This window comes from Aspergillus nidulans, chromosome VIII, assembly GCF_000011425.1.
Source record: "Aspergillus nidulans FGSC A4 chromosome VIII".
NCBI lineage: Eukaryota > Fungi > Ascomycota > Eurotiomycetes > Eurotiales > Aspergillaceae > Aspergillus > Aspergillus nidulans.
This window is the reverse complement of record NC_066264.1, coordinates 1,648,271-1,666,896: the sequence shown is the minus strand read 5'-3', so window position 1 is coordinate 1,666,896 and position 18,626 is coordinate 1,648,271. Positions and strand designations below refer to the sequence as shown.

The following is an 18,626-nucleotide window of genomic DNA, read 5'->3' as shown; positions in this document are numbered from 1 at the left end:
ATGAACGCAAACGCGAACCGTGGCCATTCGTTCCGGCGAGATACACCACGAAAGATAAATCAAAAGAGAAATTGCAAGAGCAGACAGCCGACATTAAATAACTGCCGGACAGAAACACCCTTTCTAAGTACGGACGGACCAGTCATTTTAGTTAGGCTTGGTCAGCTTAATGGGAGGAACACCGATGCCGTTGGTGTTGCGGAAGAACAAGACACCAGCGTTCTCGCCCTTGGTGCCTTCGGTGGGCTCGACCCAGTGGCAGACACGGGCGCTGGTCCAGAGAGCCTTGAGGAAGCCCAGAGGACCGGTGTGTGCCTCGCTGCGGTAGTGCGAGCCCATGACCTTCTTGATAGCCTCGCTGGCCTCGTCGGCGTGGTAGAAGGGGATGGTGCTGACGTAGTGGTGGAGGACGTGGGTCTCGATGATGCCGTGGAGAATGTGACGGCCGATGAAGCCGAACTCGCGGTCAATGGTGGCAGCGGCACCGCGGGCGAAGGTCCAGGACTCGGGCTGGTAGTGGGGGAGAGTGGGGTCGGTGTGCTGGAGGTAGGTGATGGCAACAAGCCAGTGGTTCACCCAGAGGTAGGGGATACCGTACCAGACGAGCAAGTTCATCCAGCCGAACTTGGAGCCGATCAGGTACAGGATGCTGGCGGTGATGGCGAGGCCGATATCACTCAGAATGATGAGCTTGGCGTCCTTGGCCTCGAACAGAGGGCTGTTGGGGTTGAAGTGGTTGACGCCGGTGAAGTAGCCGTTACGCTTGCCCTTGCCGCGGCCTTCAGGCTGGCGCTCGTGGTTGTCGTGACCGGTAACGTTGGTGAGCAGGTACAAGGGCCAGCCGAACAGCTGCTGCAGGATGGAGTGGGTGGCAGTGGCCAAGGGGGTCTCCTCCATCACCTCGTTCAGGTCGTAGATGGTCTTCTTGATGCGGGAGGCGTACACCTCGCGGGTCTTGGGGACGAAGACCATGTCACGAGCCAGGTTACCGGTGGCCTTGTGGTGCTTGCCGTGAGAGATCTTCCACGAGAAATAGGGGACCAGCAGAGCCGAATGCAGGATCCAGCCAACAGTGTCGTTGAGCACCTTGGAAGTAGAGAACGCCTGGTGTCCACACTCGTGAGCAAGAACCCAAATACCGGTACCGAACAGACCCTGGACGACAGTGTAGAGAGTCCACAGCGCAACACGCGCCGGGTACGAAGGGACGGTCTCCGGGGTCACGTATTTGTGGAAGACGTAGAAGACGGAAGCGAGGACGGCGAGATCACGGAAGACATAGGACAGACTCCTGATAGCAGACCGGTTGTAGCAGTGGGACGGAATGGCATCACGGATATCCTTGATGGTGTAGTCGGGGATCTTGAACTCATTGCCATAGGTGTCGAGCATCTTGCCCAAGTCTCCCTTGCCCGCATCCGAGGCCATTGACGAGAGCGAAGTCGACGACGGAGACTGACGGGGCGAGTCCAGCGGGGAGACCGAGACGGAGCTGGGGACCGAAGAGTCGGTAGTCGGGTTGCGATGCAGCGCAACGCGCTTCGGGAGGGCAGTAGACGACATGGCGGCGATTGAGAGCTGGCAATGTCTGGAACTGGTTAGGCACAGCACTGAAATACTGAAAGGTACTGAAAAGAGGCACTGAAAAACAAGGCCAAGCCGAAGCAACCCGAACAACGGGTATAGCAGCCTCCAGAGCTAACAAGGTCGTTGTTGTCACTCACCAATGGACCGAAAGGAAACAGGAAAGCCCCAGTTACACAACCGGGAGACCTGAGGGAACGGACAAGAACTTCAGATCGTCCACAGCCCTTGATGGATAGGAGAGGGAGGTGGTGGTGAGGAATGAATGCAAGGATGGCCGAAGAGCGAAAGGAGGGTGTCCAGGCACGGGCAACTTAAGGGGAGAAAAGGATAGAGAGGGGGGAAGTTGCGAAACCCAGCTGGCAAATCACAGGCAGGGAAAAAATCGACAGTCCATAACCACCATCCATCGCAGGCGACTGAGCAGCGACTGAGGCGACTCGGCAGGAAAAATGTCAAAAAAAGGCTGGAATCAACAAAGCTCCAGAGGCGATCTCGTACGGTATTTGAAGTTACGGAGCGTGTAATTTATATTGTACGCTATGTTTCATTGGCTCAGGAGACCTGTTCCTTGTTCTGCCTTACCCGCGATGATCCAGCACAATTTGCAAATGCCGAACGGAGTATACTCGGTGGAGCGCGAATTCCTGATACGTGATACGCAGCTGATACTGCTGGTACGGTGTACCTCCAAAACTGAAATATGAACGTAAAAATATGTAAATGAGTAAAGTATAAGAATATAAAATATAGAAAATGGTAATACATTATTTGTGAATATATAAAATGGGTAATTATATAAATATCCTGTTTACTGTACGTCTGCTCAGAGAAGTCAGTCGAGCAGAGTAGTCAGTCTACTGGATCACCATATTAGTCTTACATGACTGAAATCAAAGAGTAACCTAAAGTGCTGACAGTTCGTGCAAACCAAATAATGGCGCGGAACAGGGACCCCTGCATGGCTTTTCCAAGCCCGCCACTCAAATTCCTCCCAACCCTCCTCCCCGAACGATGATACCACCAATTCGCCCGTGCGTCCCGTGACTGGCGCGTGACTGGCGAGCGACTGGAGCGACTGGCAAAGGGACAGCCTGACAGACTGTCGTCCATGGACCTCGATCCTTGCCATACTATCCCTACTCGTCTTGATGATTATCCACCATACTCAGATACTGTAAATTGTAAACACTAATTGCACTATTCAACACCTTAAAAATATAAAACCCGGGGGTGGGATCGCCTGTCCACACACCGCCCCTCGCAGCCAATCAGACCAGCCAATCACTCACCTGAAGAAATTGGCTTCTCAACAAGTTCTCGGCTGCTCGATCTTATCGACGCCTTATCAGGCAACTCCGAGGCTTCATGTGTATTCAGAGTATACTACGTATTGACCTTCACCGTATGCGGAAATATCTGGGCTTCCGTATGGTAAGCGAGCATAAGCCTACTACGTAGTACGCCCGCCACATCTGACAATCGATCGAGATAATCCAGCACTCGATGCGCAAACATGCTTGAGCCAGTTGAATCTGCAGAATGTGAGTTTCCGCATCGATCTCCCTTCTCAGCCAGCCCGCCTGCGATCAGATCTGCTGGTCAGCTGTTGGTTTGCGCAGCGCTGCAATGCTGCATGAGATAACCTAATACTACGCTTCTGTAGGCGAGATATTGACGTGTCCCTGTTGCATGTGATTGACGCGACCTCGGGATGGACGAACAGGTTGAGTTGCATGGCACTGACCGTCCTTACTCCGTTCTTACACCGTGCACACTGCCTATATACCAGCCCAGCTCCCGATCAAAATAAAATAATAATAATAATAAGAAGAAGAAGAAGAAGAAGAAGAAAAAAGAAGAGTTTATTGAAGAATGGCCGCATCGCCATCCTACTCAATCCGTCTGTCATTAACCGTGCATGGCGTGACTTTGTTTGGCGCAATCCCGAGTTCAGTCGTCCGTATCAGTTGCGCGATGGTCCATTCAGTTTTGTTGGGGAGCGGCTGATTCTGTTGAGGGTTCATGGTTGGGTCTGTGGGGCGCTAGCGACAATTAAACTACGACGAAAAATACCGGGCTGTAATTTATTCTTTTCATTATTTTGTACTTGTTTTGCACTTGCTTAACTTTATTTTGTACGTGTTTTTAAACTTGACTTTGTACTTGTTTTGTACTTCTTTTGTACTTGGTTCATTAGTTTTACATCAGGGGTCGAGTTTCGTAAATGGAATCTATAGTAGGTGGACTATGTGAAGATAGTTGACTGTACACTATGCTGTTGGCTGGTGAACCCTTCTCTCCGAGTCGATCAACCACGACCCTTGCCCTCCTCCAGACAGGCTCACTGTCGTGCCCCGCAGATCTGGTAATACGAGCACCGTCTCGCCGTGGTTGCGGTAGTTGACCTCGCTTCCGATCGGCCTTCGCTGCACCTGCACGTTTTGCCCGTGGCCTGGTCCTGGCGTTCCCGGCCCCGCTACCGCACCCGTTCCCGCCACCGTGGCTGCGCTGGTCGACGGCGACTGCAGCGGTGACGGCACAAAGCTCCTAATCTCCAGTCCCGGGAGCAGCAGGTGTCCCGCCTTCTGCGGCAGCAGCATAATAGCGAACGTCCTTGTTTCGCCCTCGCTCGCAGTAAAGTTTCCCCTCCGTCGTCCACCCACCATCCACAGGTCTGGGTTGGCATGCAGTTCGTACGAGAATTCCAGTGGGCCGTCTCCGTTCTCGCGCTGGTCGGGCGAGCACCAGCGGCGGGTATGTGAGAGTCGCAACTCGGCCGTGATGGTTTGACCTACGGCGGCATAGGGTGCTTGCGAGGGGAGATTTGTCAGTCGGAGCTCTGCCGTGAGGACGACTTGGATTTCGGGAATGTCGACGGGGATGATGATGTGGCGCCGTCGGATGGACGGTTGCGGTGGGAGAGAGAGGATCAGATGATTCTGTGTATATTAGCATGACCTCAATATACCAGAGAAGGCACTCCTTACATCATGCCACTGCTTCAGCCAAGCCCGTAGGCCGTCCAGTGGCTCCTTCAGCGCGCTCAACAATCCTTCCCAGCGGACTGCCGCGTACGGCAGCGTTTCGATCTCCCGCACAAGCCCGATGACCTCCATTTCAGGGGGTGAGAGCTGGCTTCGGAAGGCTTCGACGAGATGTGGCGTGAGGAGGCTCGTGTACTGTGCGAATTCACTCTTGGAAATGCTTTCTTTGAATGTCTTCTCCACCGTGTCGAAGCACTCGTCATCCACACAGGTAAAGTCGACAGTGAGCCGCAGGGCTCTCCTCGACCCAGGAGAGGCAACGATGTCTTTTCGCGGCTGGATCTTGTAGAGCAGCGAGGCCGGTTGCTTGGGGAATACCCTCATGGCAACATTGTCGCCGACGTTCGACTGCACTTCATAGACATCCGAACTAGGAATGCTACATTTGGATAGCCAAAGCGGGATCATCGTGGCTGGGCTGACGGTGAACCGCGAGAACAGCACATCCTGTTTGAAGACATCCTGCACATTGACACTGATCGGCAGAGCAGAGACAACGTTATGCGCAGACGAGTAGGAGAACCGTCCTTGTTCTGTCTGGTATGTGACCTCGGCCCTTGCAGAGAGCGTCGCGGGGTGCTCCTCCACTGTATATGGAATGCGGCAACGTACGACCGAGTGCGGCCTTAAATGGCTGAATTCGATATTCCCCGACTCGTTGTTGGCGTTTATATCAATGTCGCCTTCTACTACCTCTGCCTCCGTAACTCTGAGTCGAAGTCCTGCCGTTGCGGGCCGTACTCGGAGAACTCCTGTCTTGATGTCATTCCATCCGCTGTTAAGCTCCAGTTCAAGCGTACGCATGGCTTCCAAGTTCACCAGATGAGGCGCCTCGATCCTTGCTTGCAAGCCTTCTGGAGGTGGGTAACACAGAATATATGACCGAGTGTCTTCGTCCTCATCAACATCTTCCCTAAATCCCAATGGCAGGTTGGCATTTGCTCCGCCACTCATGGAGAATAGCAGGTTCCCTGTCCGCGTCTCGACGCGGTCCACATAATATTTACCTTGCAGAGTTGTCTATCTTCGTTAGCTAAGCGACCAAAAGGGCAAAGGAGCATACCGATGAATCAACCAAGATTTTAGTTGGCGACGATTTGATGGTCGTCTTGGTTGACGTCTCTATCCAACATTCACTGCTTTGGGCGCTGGCATTAGCGCTAACAAGTCGGATTTTGATCGAGTCAACATCGATACGTTTTCCTAGAAGGAACCGTAGATGTAGTTGTAGCTGGAAGCCGTCCCGATCTTTGTAATGAAGGATACCAGGCTTGACATCTAGCTCTCCAAAAAAATCCGTCAAAGGAGCGGAGACCTCCTTTTGCAGCTCACCGGCCGCCCGGAACAGCTCCTCCACATACTCAGAGAGCAGCTCCTGCTCTGAAAAGATTGAAGAAGCATCTAGCGTCTTCTGCCGAGTCGATAATCTGGATTGGGTATGCGCAGCATATTTTGCCAGAAGCCGCGCCATCATTCGAACGTACTCGTCATTTCGACCTAGCTCCTTAAGACACCGCGCGTACACCTCCAACATAACTCCCTCTAGAATAGTCCAAGACTTATTGCCGTAAAACGGAGCAACCTGATGGCAATACGAAGCAGCCGCACCGTAGTCGCTCTGCCGGAAGCGCAGAACGGCCATATCAGCCAACGCTGTATGCGTTGAGTTTATGCGGTTTGCCGCGATATGGTGACGATACATTTGATCAGTAAGCTCTTCATAGTAGGCACGGAATGCCTTTCGAGACTTCAGTGCCTCCTTCAATTGCGACAAGTCGATCCCTTTTAAAGTGTTGACGGGCTGGAGCTCTTTCGTTGGCTTTGAGTCTTCGTCGTCCAGAGCAATTTCGGCCATATTCCCAGATTCAGAGCTCTCGTCAAAAAGAAGGCCGAGATCAGTCCAGGTTTCCTTCCACCCGCATCGGCCGGCGATTTCTTCAAGAAATCTTCGGGCCAACAAAAACAGTTCACCCCTTCCAGAAGCTAGCTGCTCCGAGCCCGTCTTAGGAGTGAGCTTCGGCCCTTCATATCCCACTTGCTCATGAACTGAAGAAAGGGCATTGGAGGGTAGCATTTCAGATTTCACGGGACGGGACTGGCGATTATTAGGCATGACAAGGGAGCTCGTACGCTTGGGAACACCCTGCTTTTGTTCAGGACCATCCACAGCGTGTAAAGCTGACTCTGGCAATGTCAATGCCGGGGTAAATGTCTGTACTAGAATCTGCGACGCAGCAGCATAGGCCCATGACGAAACCAAATTGTTTATGACCTCCGACTTTGCGGCGTGCTCCACCTCCGCAAGGCCACCTTCTAGATCAGATCGGAGTGTCCGTGCAGCAAGGCTGATAAATTCGGTCGCTCGCTCGCAGACTTCAGCCAGAAGCATCAGGTCTTCGGGTTTCTTTTTTCCTGTTCCTGATTTCTGATTGGTATCCGCATCGTCACTGACGATTGATGGCGCTCTTGACGCCCTGAGAAGGAGGGTCAATTGTCGAGAGAAAACGTAGGTGCGGAAATCGAAGATCGAGATATTGCTGGAAAGAATCTCCTCTCTATATGGCTTCCTATTGGGATCAAGTGGGAAGTCCGCCGGGTCAATGTCGGAAATCGGAGCCACCTCATCACCGTCGTCAGGGCTTTGCACATTCGCTTGGGCATCCAAGGCAGCCTTCGCCCGTTCCCGCCAGTCCTTGCTGTATGTTAGAAAGGCACTGCCATGCTGCTCACTGGAGCCGGCGAGCTGTTCTTGGATTGCAGCATCGAGTCCAACAGCCAGCTCATCATACCCAACCAGTGCATCCTCAAACAGTCCGACATTCTCAAAGCCCCTAGCAAGACCCTCCTTCAGTATAAAAAAGGTGCAGAAATTCCAGCCCGGCAAGCTGCGCTGAGAGTCCTTCTCCTTAATATCTTCCTCGTACTGGGCAACTCGAAGATCAAATGACGCCAGAATCCCATTCTTCACCTTCTCAACGAAGTCTTCAATCTGATCAGCCAACTCCGGAGACTTCTGTGTATTACCCGGCTTCGGAAGGCGTAACTGCGCCACACGATCGATCGCTGTTTTCGAAGTCCCGTTGAAATCGGCCTTCACCTTTTCCAGGACGGTCGTGGTCGTGCGACCCCATTTCGACGTCGCTACCTTCTCAGTCCCATCACCATCCTGGACAACATGTAAGATAAGCCACTCGAATGCGTCGTGTTTCTCCTGGCTGGTGGCAGCGGTACTAGACGTCGAAGATGAGCCATGGCTCTTAATCCACTCTCGCAACGCTTTCCTAGCTGAGTTCTTATACGTGTCGTTATCGTCGCACCGGAGGATGTAGATCTTCAAGTAAGGCGTCTGCCGCAGTCCAGGAATCTGATGACGCCGGTGGGTAACCGTGCCTCCCGGCGCGTCGCTAGATGGCTTACGCTCATCGGTCTCGGTTTTGGCTGGTGTGAACCCGATACGGAGGGACTCGATTGATCGGACGGGGCGAGTGGGAGACTTCCAGTGTAGGTTTCGCAGAGGTAGCTTGTGGGCGATGATCGGCTGGACGGAGGAAAAGAGACCCGATGGATCAGTATACTCAACTAGAGCAATGGAAAACACGAACAAGTGAGCAATAACGCGCGGACTGGATGTCTGGGGAGAGGATAATACCGGTGACACTGTTTGAAGCGGCCTGGGGTAGAGAGTCCATAATTCCCGCGCACTATTCAGGGGGAAGCTGTCTGCGCGCGAGGAGCATTCCGGTCGGCAGTCGGGTTACAATAGCCTCTACTCCTACGAGCAATAATGGAATGGTGAGAGGTAGAGGCAATCGACGACATCCGTAACGGCGGTTGTCTTTCGTGGTCTCGGTAGATGACCGCCTCTCCGCAGTCCGCACTCGACTCTTGGCGCGGGCCCAGTGATACTCCAGCTATCCCGTCTATACTACGTATTGCCCCAAGGGGTATCTACAACAAGGCAACGTCCGTGAATTCCTAGTTAGTCATTGACATTATAAAGTAACGGCTCGCATTTCCATCGAGTTCCTTAATCGAGCAGCTCTGTATCATCTAAAACGAGCTATCGGTGCCGTCAAAAAAAAAAAAAGAAATCTTTCCACGAAACACAGTACGAGAGTAAAAAATAACAAGTAGAATAGTCATATCCCATCATTATGCGCAAGTATCCCGACAAAAGAGAAATAGAGTCCCAGTGTGTCTCCCAATCACGCAAAACGCCCCAGCTGAAAGAACTTCAATGAAACATGGGTAGTCAAAGTAAAATAGTCTAGGCGCCAATATCCAAGACGCGTTGTGTAGAGCGGTTCTTAAGGAAATCATATGCATCAGAAAATCCCTGTGATATGCCAGGGATGTAGCTTCGAGCCCATGCGAAAATCACCAATAATAGAAGAGGAATCTAGATCAATGTTAGCAATCCCGCCATACAAATTAGTATTAAAGCACTTACCCAGATGAAGTACAGGTTCCTGTCACTAGCCAAACCCTTCATTCGTCGGGCTTGTTGTTCTCTAAGATGCTTCTGTTGTTCCCGGGATATGACATTCCGACCGATACGGATGTCTTTGATATCCTCATTCTTCTGTTCACTAGTGGTTCTCGAAGAACCAGCTTGCGCTTCAAAGTGTTGATCCAAAGCCGCCTCTGCTGCTGCCTGCACCATGCTGGTCTTCTTTGCTCGCGTCGCTTCTTCTTCGTCTTCGCCCTCTTTACGCGGATACAACTCGTCATACGAAGGTAGCTCCGTTGCACCCGGTGAGGAATTACCGGTCAGCATATCCCACCAGCCCTCTTTCGCCCCGCGTGAGGAGGTAGGTCTATGCGGAACAAGGTTCGTGATGCGGCGCATTGCGTGATAGTCTGGCAGAGCGGGCATTGGCGGTAGAGCGGGAAGATTAGGGAAGGCATTAGCAACGCTCTGTTGGAACTGATTGATTTGCGCCTGGAGCTGATTGCGCCAGGCAACAAGTGCGGCCGGCGGTGAGAAGGCACGTGCATCGCCATCCGATGTGGCCTGTTCAGCCGTCTGAAGTGCCACAGAGACATCATGGTGGACACTTGATCGGCGAGAAATGGTGAGAACCGGCTCGTCATCATCCTCTATATCCTCAGAATCGTCGACAGCGTAATCGAAAGAACCTGAAGCCGAGGAGGACTCCCAGAGAGAATGGAGAGATGCCGAGCTGCTATGCCTGCGACGCGACGCCAACGAGCCAACACTGCGCGAACGGTAGTGGCGCGCGGGTATCAAAGCTGCTTGGTGAGCAGGTAGTGTGCTGGCAAGATCGGCCGGAGTGAAACCCCTGATGCTGCGTGCATTGGGGCTAGACCCAGCAAGTCGGAGTCTGTGGACGATATGCGCGTGGCCATTTAGGGCTGCAAGGTGCATCGCTGTGTTTCCGACATTATCCTGCACATCTGGATCCGCACCTCGAGCGAGAAGTCCAGCAACGAAACGCGTAAGACCCAGCGAAGACGCGAAGTGGAGCAGAGTTTGACCGGTGGCACAGCGCATGTTATACCTCGGCGGGCGAGGGTTATCGTCGAGGTCGATAAACTCCAAGAAAGTTAGCATTCTCGAGTCCATGTCACCAAGCTTTCCTTGAGACTCCAATCCGGGAACTTGACGCTGAGTTCCACTGGAGCCTTGGAAGTCTTTTTGGAGGTTAAAGGCCCCCTTATAATCGCTACCCATGATCTGTTGAGCGGTTTGGAAAGCATCTGCTTGGTTCCCTAACTTGTGACCGAGTATCCCCAGCGCCAGTCGGTACATCTGTAATTCACGGTCGTCCACATAACGGAAATATTGCTGTTGCTTGGGAAGCAATGGTTGAGATTGAGATTGTAGCTGATTAAAGCTTGGATGTTCATGTTTGAACAGAACGACCACCTGGCCAGGTTGAAGGGCAGGTGGGGTAAGGCAGTTGAGGCATTTGTCGCCCCAGAATGTAGTCGTAGTTGCGAGAGTATCACCAAACACTACCTCCATGCCAGGATAGAAGCCACTGCCTAATAGCGTTACCTCTGTTCCTCCGGTAACTGAACCCTCCGCTGGAACCAATTTATGGATCACCGTAGGCAACCGGTTTCCAGCGTTAGTGATGCCAGGCCATATTTGTGTAGACGGTGACGGGCCGATTGCAATATTCAGATTCTGGTCTTGGAAGCTGTTCCTGCCGGACGCACTCGGGGTGCCAGGACGACTCGGTTGGGCTGAGTTTGGCGCAGACATCAATTGTTGCTGAATGAAGTTGTCCAAATTCTGCTGCTGTATAGACGTCAAGAATGGATTGCTGTCTCCACTTGTCGGCGTGAGCGGACCATTGCCCAAATGGTTCGACATGGCAGCGGGCGTCACAAACGGTCTCTCGCTGGGGGATGCGAACCCACGAGGAGCGGGGAACTGAGGCTCATTACTAGAAGCTCTCGCAGAAGATTGGCCCGGCTCGAGTTTGGTCATGGTCAGTTCCGATGGGAGTCTACTGGAATTGCTGTGTTTTCGTCGTTTACTCATCGGCCCTTGGAAGTCGTTTGGAGACGCCTGTCGAGATAGGCTCCGAGAAGCTTGCGAACTAGATGACGGCCCAGCAGTCGTCGAATCCATGAAAGGACTAGGACTAGGTTGGTACTGCGAGTTAAGTCTTTGTTGAAGTCCCTGCAGATCTGTCGCCGAAGGGGACCCAGTCGACTGCTTAGTAGAGGCGGGCGATTTACCTGCATCGAGGGCAGGACCGGATGGAAATACCCCGACTCCTGGAAGTTCGGTTCCATCCGCAAGAGCGGGAGGCGGGCCAGGAGCAGGAGGTCCCGAAGGTGCATGAGTCTTGTGATCATCTGTGATCATGATTGAGTTCGTGATCGCTTGAGCTATAACGTTGTCCTTGTAGTCCTTCAGCGTGAAAATAACCCTGCAGGCAGACGTTAGCTTTACAACGACAGCAACTGAAACAACTGGAAATCTGCTTACTGGAATCCAATCTTCTCGTTCTGGTGCCTGCAGTAGCATGCTATCCGCATTGGCAGCTCCACCTGCATAGCACCTGGGATAGTTACCGAACCTTCGCTTGAACTGGTGGTTTTGGACGGTTCAGCCCAATCCTTGATCTCATGAGTGTTGAAGACAATAACACGCTTGTCCTCATGCTTTTGAAACAACTCATCTTCCTCCGGTTTCCGTTGCTTTTTTCGAAAAGCCCGCTTTCGCTCCCGTTGTATGCAGCCAGCGCATATCTTCACCTCTCCACCTTCCAAAGGTTTCTCATCATCCGGTCCCTCATCGCTACCCATCGGTGAGGAGCTGGATGAGCGATATATAGGTTCGCCTCTCGCCTTCGCTAGCGCTTTCTTCAACTTCTCCTTGTCTTGTAAAGCACTTGTGCAAAAGAGGCTCGTATGCAGCTCAACTGTATCAGCGGAGCGCTCGGTGGCCGGTGGTGCTAGGAACTTGGGTTTTGAGATCGTGTGGCTGGGCAAACGTAGCTTTTTAACTCCATAGGGTAATGGGTATAAAGTCAACTTGATCGGTATCTGCGTCTCCACGCGTGATTTGAGAGAGGTCGGATGAACAGTTAAGATGGGCTGGTGAGCAGGACTCGGGTTTAAGGCTTTCTGTGCGGGTGGGGGTACGAATCCGAAACCAAAAGGAAGACTGTTGGTGGAAAAGTTGATGTCTGGATTTGGTTGTGACCCGCCGTTCATATTGAAACCACCGAAACTCTCCTCAAGGTAAGACGAGGGTGACTTTCCGTCCCATGGACTTAATGGTGATTTCACTTGAGACATCCTTGAAGCCTGGAACGGGGAGTGTGTGTCTTTTGAGATGTGGGAAATGAACGGAGCAGTTGTCTGGGGAATCCGCTGCAATAAGTCAGTCAGCGCACATACTATATTAGCTAGCAGGTTCTATAACTCACTGGCGAAGCAGACTTCCGTTTCGCGGAACCAGGCGCACCACCTAACCGCGATCTTGAGCCTTTATGAACCCTGGATTGAGAGATGGATCCTGTCTTCAGAGGACTAGGGCTGCTGGCAGCACTTTCGAAGTCAAAAGCGGCGTCCATGGCTTTGTTGCTCGATTCAAGGTCGGTTTCCGCAGAATAGGGGCCTTCAATATTTGGAAGCGAAGCGTCAAATCCAAACAAGGACTCATCCTTCACATGGTCGTAATCCGTATTTACCCAGTCCTCGGCCGTATAACCGAAAGGCATGACTGTGTTTTCACTGTGTACCGCAGAGGTGGAGGATGCAACCGATGGGTTTCGGAGGTGGTTTCGGGGCGATTCAGAACTCGAGCTCCGGCTCGAGTCTTCCGGTGATTCAGCGGGTGAGTCTGATGTGAAAACTTCGGGATGCCGCAAGGGCTCGTGATCCTGGTATGACCTTTTGAGCGACAATTCTGACGGTGAGAGACATGGTGGATTTGATTCCGCGACCGTACGGGAAGATGAGGCACGCGAGAATAAATCGTCAAAGTCCTGTCCAGCATTCTCTGACGAAAATTGTAGCCTCGCGGTATCCAAGAAGTCCATGTCGGTGTCCCGGTATGGGTTTACCATGTCGTCGTCCACGACAATCGGATCCAGAGGCGGGAAAGTAGGAGACGAAGTAGAGCCCATCGTTGGGCCCCAAGGAAGACGAGAGGTTGGGGGAGAAGGAGCGAATTCCCTTGAGACTATTCAACAAGATCCCAGCGCGCACTTCCAACCCTCCTCCACAACCAAAATCCTATGCACGTTCGGTTTCTGGTACCCGTCCAGACGATCAGATTGGCCAGGAGACCAACTCCACGGGGCGCACTGCGTAATGATCTCGAGCTTAGTAGCTTAAGCGGCCCTCCCTATATACCATGAAAAACGAATCGGTTAATTGTGACAAAAATCGGCGAAAAAACGGTGAAACGAGAATATATCAGTAATCGTCAATGATCTGGGGAAGCGAAGGCGTTTGTTGAGAGGGGAGCGTCAGCGGTCGGCGTAACAGTAAGAGCGGAGACCGGAGCGCGGGTGGGAAAAGGAGGAAAAGGGCGGCAAAAACAAAAGGGCCAAAATTCTAAGGCGCAGAGATTTGCTTGCACTATTTGATCTGTACAGAGTTGGCGAGCCGGACACTTATCACTTGCGAGAAGAGGATAGGAAGTGCGGTCACAGGTGTTGGGATGCCAAACCCTTAAGGCCACCTCGACCTCGATATCAGACTCCGTCTGGATGACTCCGTTCAACGGACCTGTCTTGGTGGTTGATGGTAGAAGAGGGCGCTGCTTAGTCAACAATCGCGGTGAGCCACACTAACCATATTCGGTACCAGCCACAGAAGCCAGGTTACCGCATTTTGATTGGTCGGCTATTTTCGATGCAGCTAGCCTTATCAGAACTTCACCATGAAGGACAGGTTTAGGAAGCGCTATAGACTCCAAATATCTGCTCTTGACATGTCGATATCGAGTTTCTGCGCCTAGTATCAGCTATCCGATTTACGAATTGCGATATCTGCCCCTCATCGGCTATATCTTGTAACAATCTCCGGATATACCTTGCAGGAGGCGTGCATCAACAATCCCTGCGAATGAAAGTAGAGATTACGGACAATTAGATAGGACAAATAGATAGGACAAATAAATGACCAGCTTTTGAGCTGCTGTAGCCATATCTTTTAGATGTCTCAGTATGTTCCGCATGTGCTGCGCAGGGTACTCCATTCCAACTATTAAGGGTCCATACGCATTCGAAAAATATATATATACTACTGCACGCGGGCACAGATCACCAAATGCTTCAATGCAGGACTGCCTAGCAAACGGGTACATCAGCAAGGCATAATGATTGCGTTAGTCATTATTCAAGATTTAACACCCTTGCTCATCCTGTACAAGATTGTAGTCCCCTATCTTTGGGGGCCATTTTTCGTAGCGGTGAGGATCGCCAGGAGTTGTACTACTGGGGAAGATACGCTGTGACACTTAACGAAGCCGATTATATCTTTTAACTCGAAAGAAAGATTATAGGTACTGGGTAATTCACAATAACTGCTAGAAGCAATATCATCCTTGACAATTTTGCATGGCGATATTGGGAGATGAGCATAACTGGACTCCTAGCAGGAAAGAAGCATAGGATATATGCACTGAAGCATGATAGAGGCTATAGAGAGACAGCCGTTTGATAGGAGCTCTTGGCGGTATCTTGACAGTTGATAAAAATGGCGCCGAATACACTTCTCAGCACCTCCAAATGCATGGATGCGTTGCACCGTTGCCCCAGGTTTGGATAGTTCATCAACCCAGTTACAGAATGAACAAGCATTTTTGGTGGTGTTAACGCTCCATGAGCCGATATATGAGCCGATAAGACAGAAAAGCGTGTCAGACTTATTGATAGCTCAATTTTCAATCACCGACCATACACTGTCAGTGTACATAGCTCCCAGCCGTCAACGGGGAACCGCATGTTGAGCGAACCTCTAGCCAAAAACTTGGGAGGTGATTCAAAAGGGAGACGCTTAGGTTTAGAATTGTTAAGGATCTACTTTGTCAGGGCAGATCAGCCTGTCAACCAGGTAAGGATGCCAATGCCACGTAAGGCCAACAACAAGGAAACGAATAGTAATGTATTGCAAGACTAAACCTTGGGGATCCTTCCACTGGGGGATCTCCCGTAGTCCTAAATACATTTGTGGAAAGACATGGATGTAACCCAACAGTAAGACCATGACGAGCGATAAAGTCATACCAAACTTTATCTGTAAACGGCGGCCAAGTCCGGTGGTTTCGATGATGCAACATGGGAAAGGATTTCCGGATCTCTAACGCCTATCTTAGAGCTTAATCGATCGTTTGCCTGAGGCTCCCAATCCTTGATATCGGGGCCCAGCAGATCCGTAACAACTATACCCCGTCTTCTTCGATCGACTGCCCTCAGTCGATGTTAACCCGTATAAATGATGATTTGGGACTGTAGGGTGAGGGTAATGCCTGTTGTTCTGTTTCTGTAATGTTGTTTGTTTAGTGTTGTGCTTGTTGCCATGACGGCAGCATCAAGATGAGCAGATTTCCAGAACATAACAAAGTCCCCCACAACGGGATGTCGACTTTGTTTACCCGTCTTTTCTTCAACTCTTCGGTGCTTTCTTGTTCGTATCTCATTCGTTTGAAGGCAAAAGACCCCTCAGTATGTCGCAAAAGATCCGTAATCGAGCCACCACCGTTTCAATACTGAGGCCCAAACTTGTTTGGTGCCTTCACTGCTTCCGTACGAGTATCAAGAGTTTTGAGTCTGCGGCAGGGGTTCCTTTTGAGATCGAGTGCGAGCTCGATGCCAAAAAGTCAATCCTTTGCCGTCAATGTTCTGCTCGTAATGCTCTTTGCTTGAGCGTAAGTCATGTCAAGTCCTATTTAAACTTGGCTAACAACAGATAGACTGCCGTGGGCATGCTTGGCAATGCCGCTGACCTATCCGCAATTATCGAATGGTATGTCGGGTTTTGGGAAGTTGATGAAGATGGTGTGGAGGTCTGGGCCGGCGAGGTCATTCCCGGCATCAACGAGGCTATAAGGACCTTGTGTCTGGCCTTTGATAATGTTGAGATAGCCCACCGAAAAGCCCATGGTATAACGGGTAATAAGCGGGATCAATCAGTAAGCTTGTTTTGCACTTGCGGCTAATCTGATCATCGTTAATGTCCTATAGGCACGAAAGACCGAGTACGAGTTGTTCTGCGCTGCTCGCCGTCGCGAGCTCGCGCATGTACTTCCACCGGCTCGGGATGCTTCGAAAGACGATTGGCACTTTTATCGTGTCCAAAAGTTGTTGCGCTTGCTTCCTGGAGACGATGAACTATCCAAACCTGGGGCAACGGTGCAACGCATCCATGCATTTGGAGGTGCTGAGAAGTGTATTCGGCGCCATTTTTATCAACTGTCAAGATACCGCCAAGAGCTCCTATCAAACGGCTGTCTCTCTATAGCCTCTATCATGCTTCAGTGCATATATCCTATGCTTCTTTCCTGCTAGGAGTCCAGTTATGCTCATCTCCCAATATCGCCATGCAAAATTGTCAAGGATGATATTGCTTCTAGCAGTTATTGTGAATTACCCAGTACCTATAATCTTTCTTTCGAGTTAAAAGATATAATCGGCTTCGTTAAGTGTCACAGCGTATCTTCCCCAGTAGTACAACTCCTGGCGATCCTCACCGCTACGAAAAATGGCCCCCAAAGATAGGGGACTACAATCTTGTACAGGATGAGCAAGGGTGTTAAATCTTGAATAATGACTAACGCAATCATTATGCCTTGCTGATGTACCCGTTTGCTAGGCAGTCCTGCATTGAAGCATTTGGTGATCTGTGCCCGCGTGCAGTAGTATGCATTTTCGGTGGTGTTAACGCTCCATGAGCCGATATATGAGCCGATAAGACAGAAAAGCGTGTCAGACTTATTGATAGCTCAATTTTCAATCACCGACCATACACTGTCAGTGTACATAGCTCCCAGCCGTCAACGGGGAACCGCATGTTGAGCGAACCTCTAGCCAAAAACTTGGGAGGTGATTCAAAAGGGAGACGCTTTAAGATGCATGAAGAACTGGTTTGTATACCTCTGCATTTCGTCGACATGGCCGTTATGAGAGGATGCAAACTGCAGACGCCAGGGCCGAAAGAGGGCCCGGTCCACGATCATACCTGGTCATCATTGGCATGCTCCAGAACTCCACCAGCACCTGAGACATAGTGGCCTCGCCCCTCCATAGGCGTTTCAGCGTTCTCCCGACAAGAGAACGGTTCTTTGGGTTTCCATAACGCTCGCCAACGCTGGCCACTAAACGGGCACAAGCTCCAGGAGCAGATCCAGGAGCAGGTGATAGTCGATCCGCGATTGAACAATCTCCCGGCTGCTACCCTAAATACTAAGACCAATATATTCAACCGCGGATATCATCGTAGCGTCATTCGAAAACAGCGGTACGACTGGCTCGGTCGGATGCCGAGCGGCGAGCGCGCTTTATAGATCCGAAATTTTGAGGGCAAAATAACGACCTCGCTTTGGTAGAAGTACAGGCCATCGAAGTATGAGAGGAAACGCATGCATTGACGACAAGGCAAAAGGCGAGGCTATGCCCTGTCGATGCCGTCATTCGGCCAAACTGTCCGTGCCTACTGTAGAGGCCATCATGCAAGCGATTCACATCCCCACCGGCGCTTATTGCTTGCATTTCGGTGCCAGGTTAGCAGTGGACTCATATAATTTATCCGGCGCTGTCAGTAGCAGTCACACGGCTTTAACGTATCATAGTTAACCAATATATTGACGAGTGCTTCCTTAGCGCTGCATCATTTATTCTCCTAGGCGCACACTCCGGTGGCAATCCTGGCGGATCGCTTGCTCGGAGATGAAAGTGATGATTTCGGTTCCATATGTCGCGATTTGATGAGGGAAAATCTGGATGCCATGATGATGGCGTTCGATGAATTATGAACGTCCCAAGATTGTAAGTGTTTGTTGAGTTGAAACAGCCGGCACGTGGCAACCCCTCACCCCCTCACCTTGGATGACTGACGAAAGGATTCTTCCTCCAGTCTACAACACCTCCTCTTAGTTCCGACGTCTCAAAATCAACAAAAAGCGCACTGGTCAGATTTCTACGGAGAAGAAGCTCCGGAGCGGTGTAAGAGCTTGGGTGGAGTCGCTTTTGACCGTCGCCCTGTCAAAAATGTCATAACAGGCGGTTGGAATTGCCTGCTCCACCAATTCAGGGAATAGTTTAATGACGGGGATGCTTGGCAGGGACAGGATATGGACGCCCTGTCGTTTAAGCTGAAACTCAGGCTGTTAGAGACAGACATCTTAGGGCTCTGAAAAGAACCTAGACGCGCTCAGCCTTGAAATCGTGAGGACCCCCGTCTCCGCAGCTGCACTCCATGGCACACGCACTAATCCTCAAATAGTCGTTTCTCCTGATGGGAAGCCGTCTTCGTCAATCTATGCAGACATCGGCGTCCCAT

The 18,626-nt window shown here is 51.2% G+C and overlaps 5 protein-coding genes across 5 annotated transcripts, besides 3 other annotated features; 1 reads left to right on the top strand and 4 right to left on the bottom strand.

Annotated features, from left to right (window-relative positions):
- Nucleotides 1-18,626: part of a sequence feature (contig 1.15 1752..178329(-1)) that runs on past both edges of the window.
- On the bottom strand, nt 107-1,856 carry ANIA_01037 (oleate delta-12 desaturase odeA). The gene is made up of 2 exons (XM_653549.2): nt 1,725-1,856; nt 107-1,588 (listed from the first exon to the last, which is right to left on the bottom strand). Exon 2 carries the CDS (start codon nt 1,561-1,563, stop codon nt 148-150), a length of 1,416 nt encoding a protein of 471 aa, XP_658641.2. The 5' UTR covers nt 1,564-1,588; nt 1,725-1,856; the 3' UTR covers nt 107-147.
- Nucleotides 3,101-3,128: a sequence feature (Short protein (ANIA_11288, CBF88285.1) was converted to a misc_feature.).
- Nucleotides 3,251-3,282: a sequence feature (Short protein (ANIA_11288, CBF88285.1) was converted to a misc_feature.).
- On the bottom strand, nt 3,806-8,320 carry ANIA_01038 (transport protein particle complex II subunit TRS130; the record flags this gene model as incomplete). Its single annotated transcript, XM_653550.2, has 4 exons — nt 3,806-4,526; nt 4,575-5,651; nt 5,695-8,210; nt 8,281-8,320. 4 exons carry the CDS (start codon nt 8,318-8,320, stop codon nt 3,858-3,860), a joined length of 4,302 nt encoding a protein of 1,433 aa, XP_658642.1. The 3' UTR covers nt 3,806-3,857.
- ANIA_01039 (putative membrane-tethered transcription factor (SPT23)) lies at nt 8,899-13,246 on the bottom strand (the record flags this gene model as incomplete). Its single annotated transcript, XM_653551.1, has 4 exons — nt 8,899-9,030; nt 9,082-11,539; nt 11,599-12,488; nt 12,545-13,246. The coding sequence occupies 4 exons, from the start codon at nt 13,244-13,246 to the stop codon at nt 8,899-8,901; spliced, it is 4,182 nt and encodes a 1,393-aa protein (XP_658643.1).
- ANIA_01040 (uncharacterized protein) lies at nt 15,796-16,636 on the top strand (the record flags this gene model as incomplete). Its single annotated transcript, XM_653552.1, has 3 exons — nt 15,796-15,996; nt 16,042-16,260; nt 16,313-16,636. 3 exons carry the CDS (start codon nt 15,796-15,798, stop codon nt 16,634-16,636), a joined length of 744 nt encoding a protein of 247 aa, XP_658644.1.
- Nucleotides 16,911-17,353, bottom strand: ANIA_11289 (uncharacterized protein; the record flags this gene model as incomplete). Its single annotated transcript, XM_050613249.1, has 2 exons — nt 16,911-16,968; nt 17,307-17,353. The coding sequence occupies 2 exons, from the start codon at nt 17,351-17,353 to the stop codon at nt 16,911-16,913; spliced, it is 105 nt and encodes a 34-aa protein (XP_050469078.1).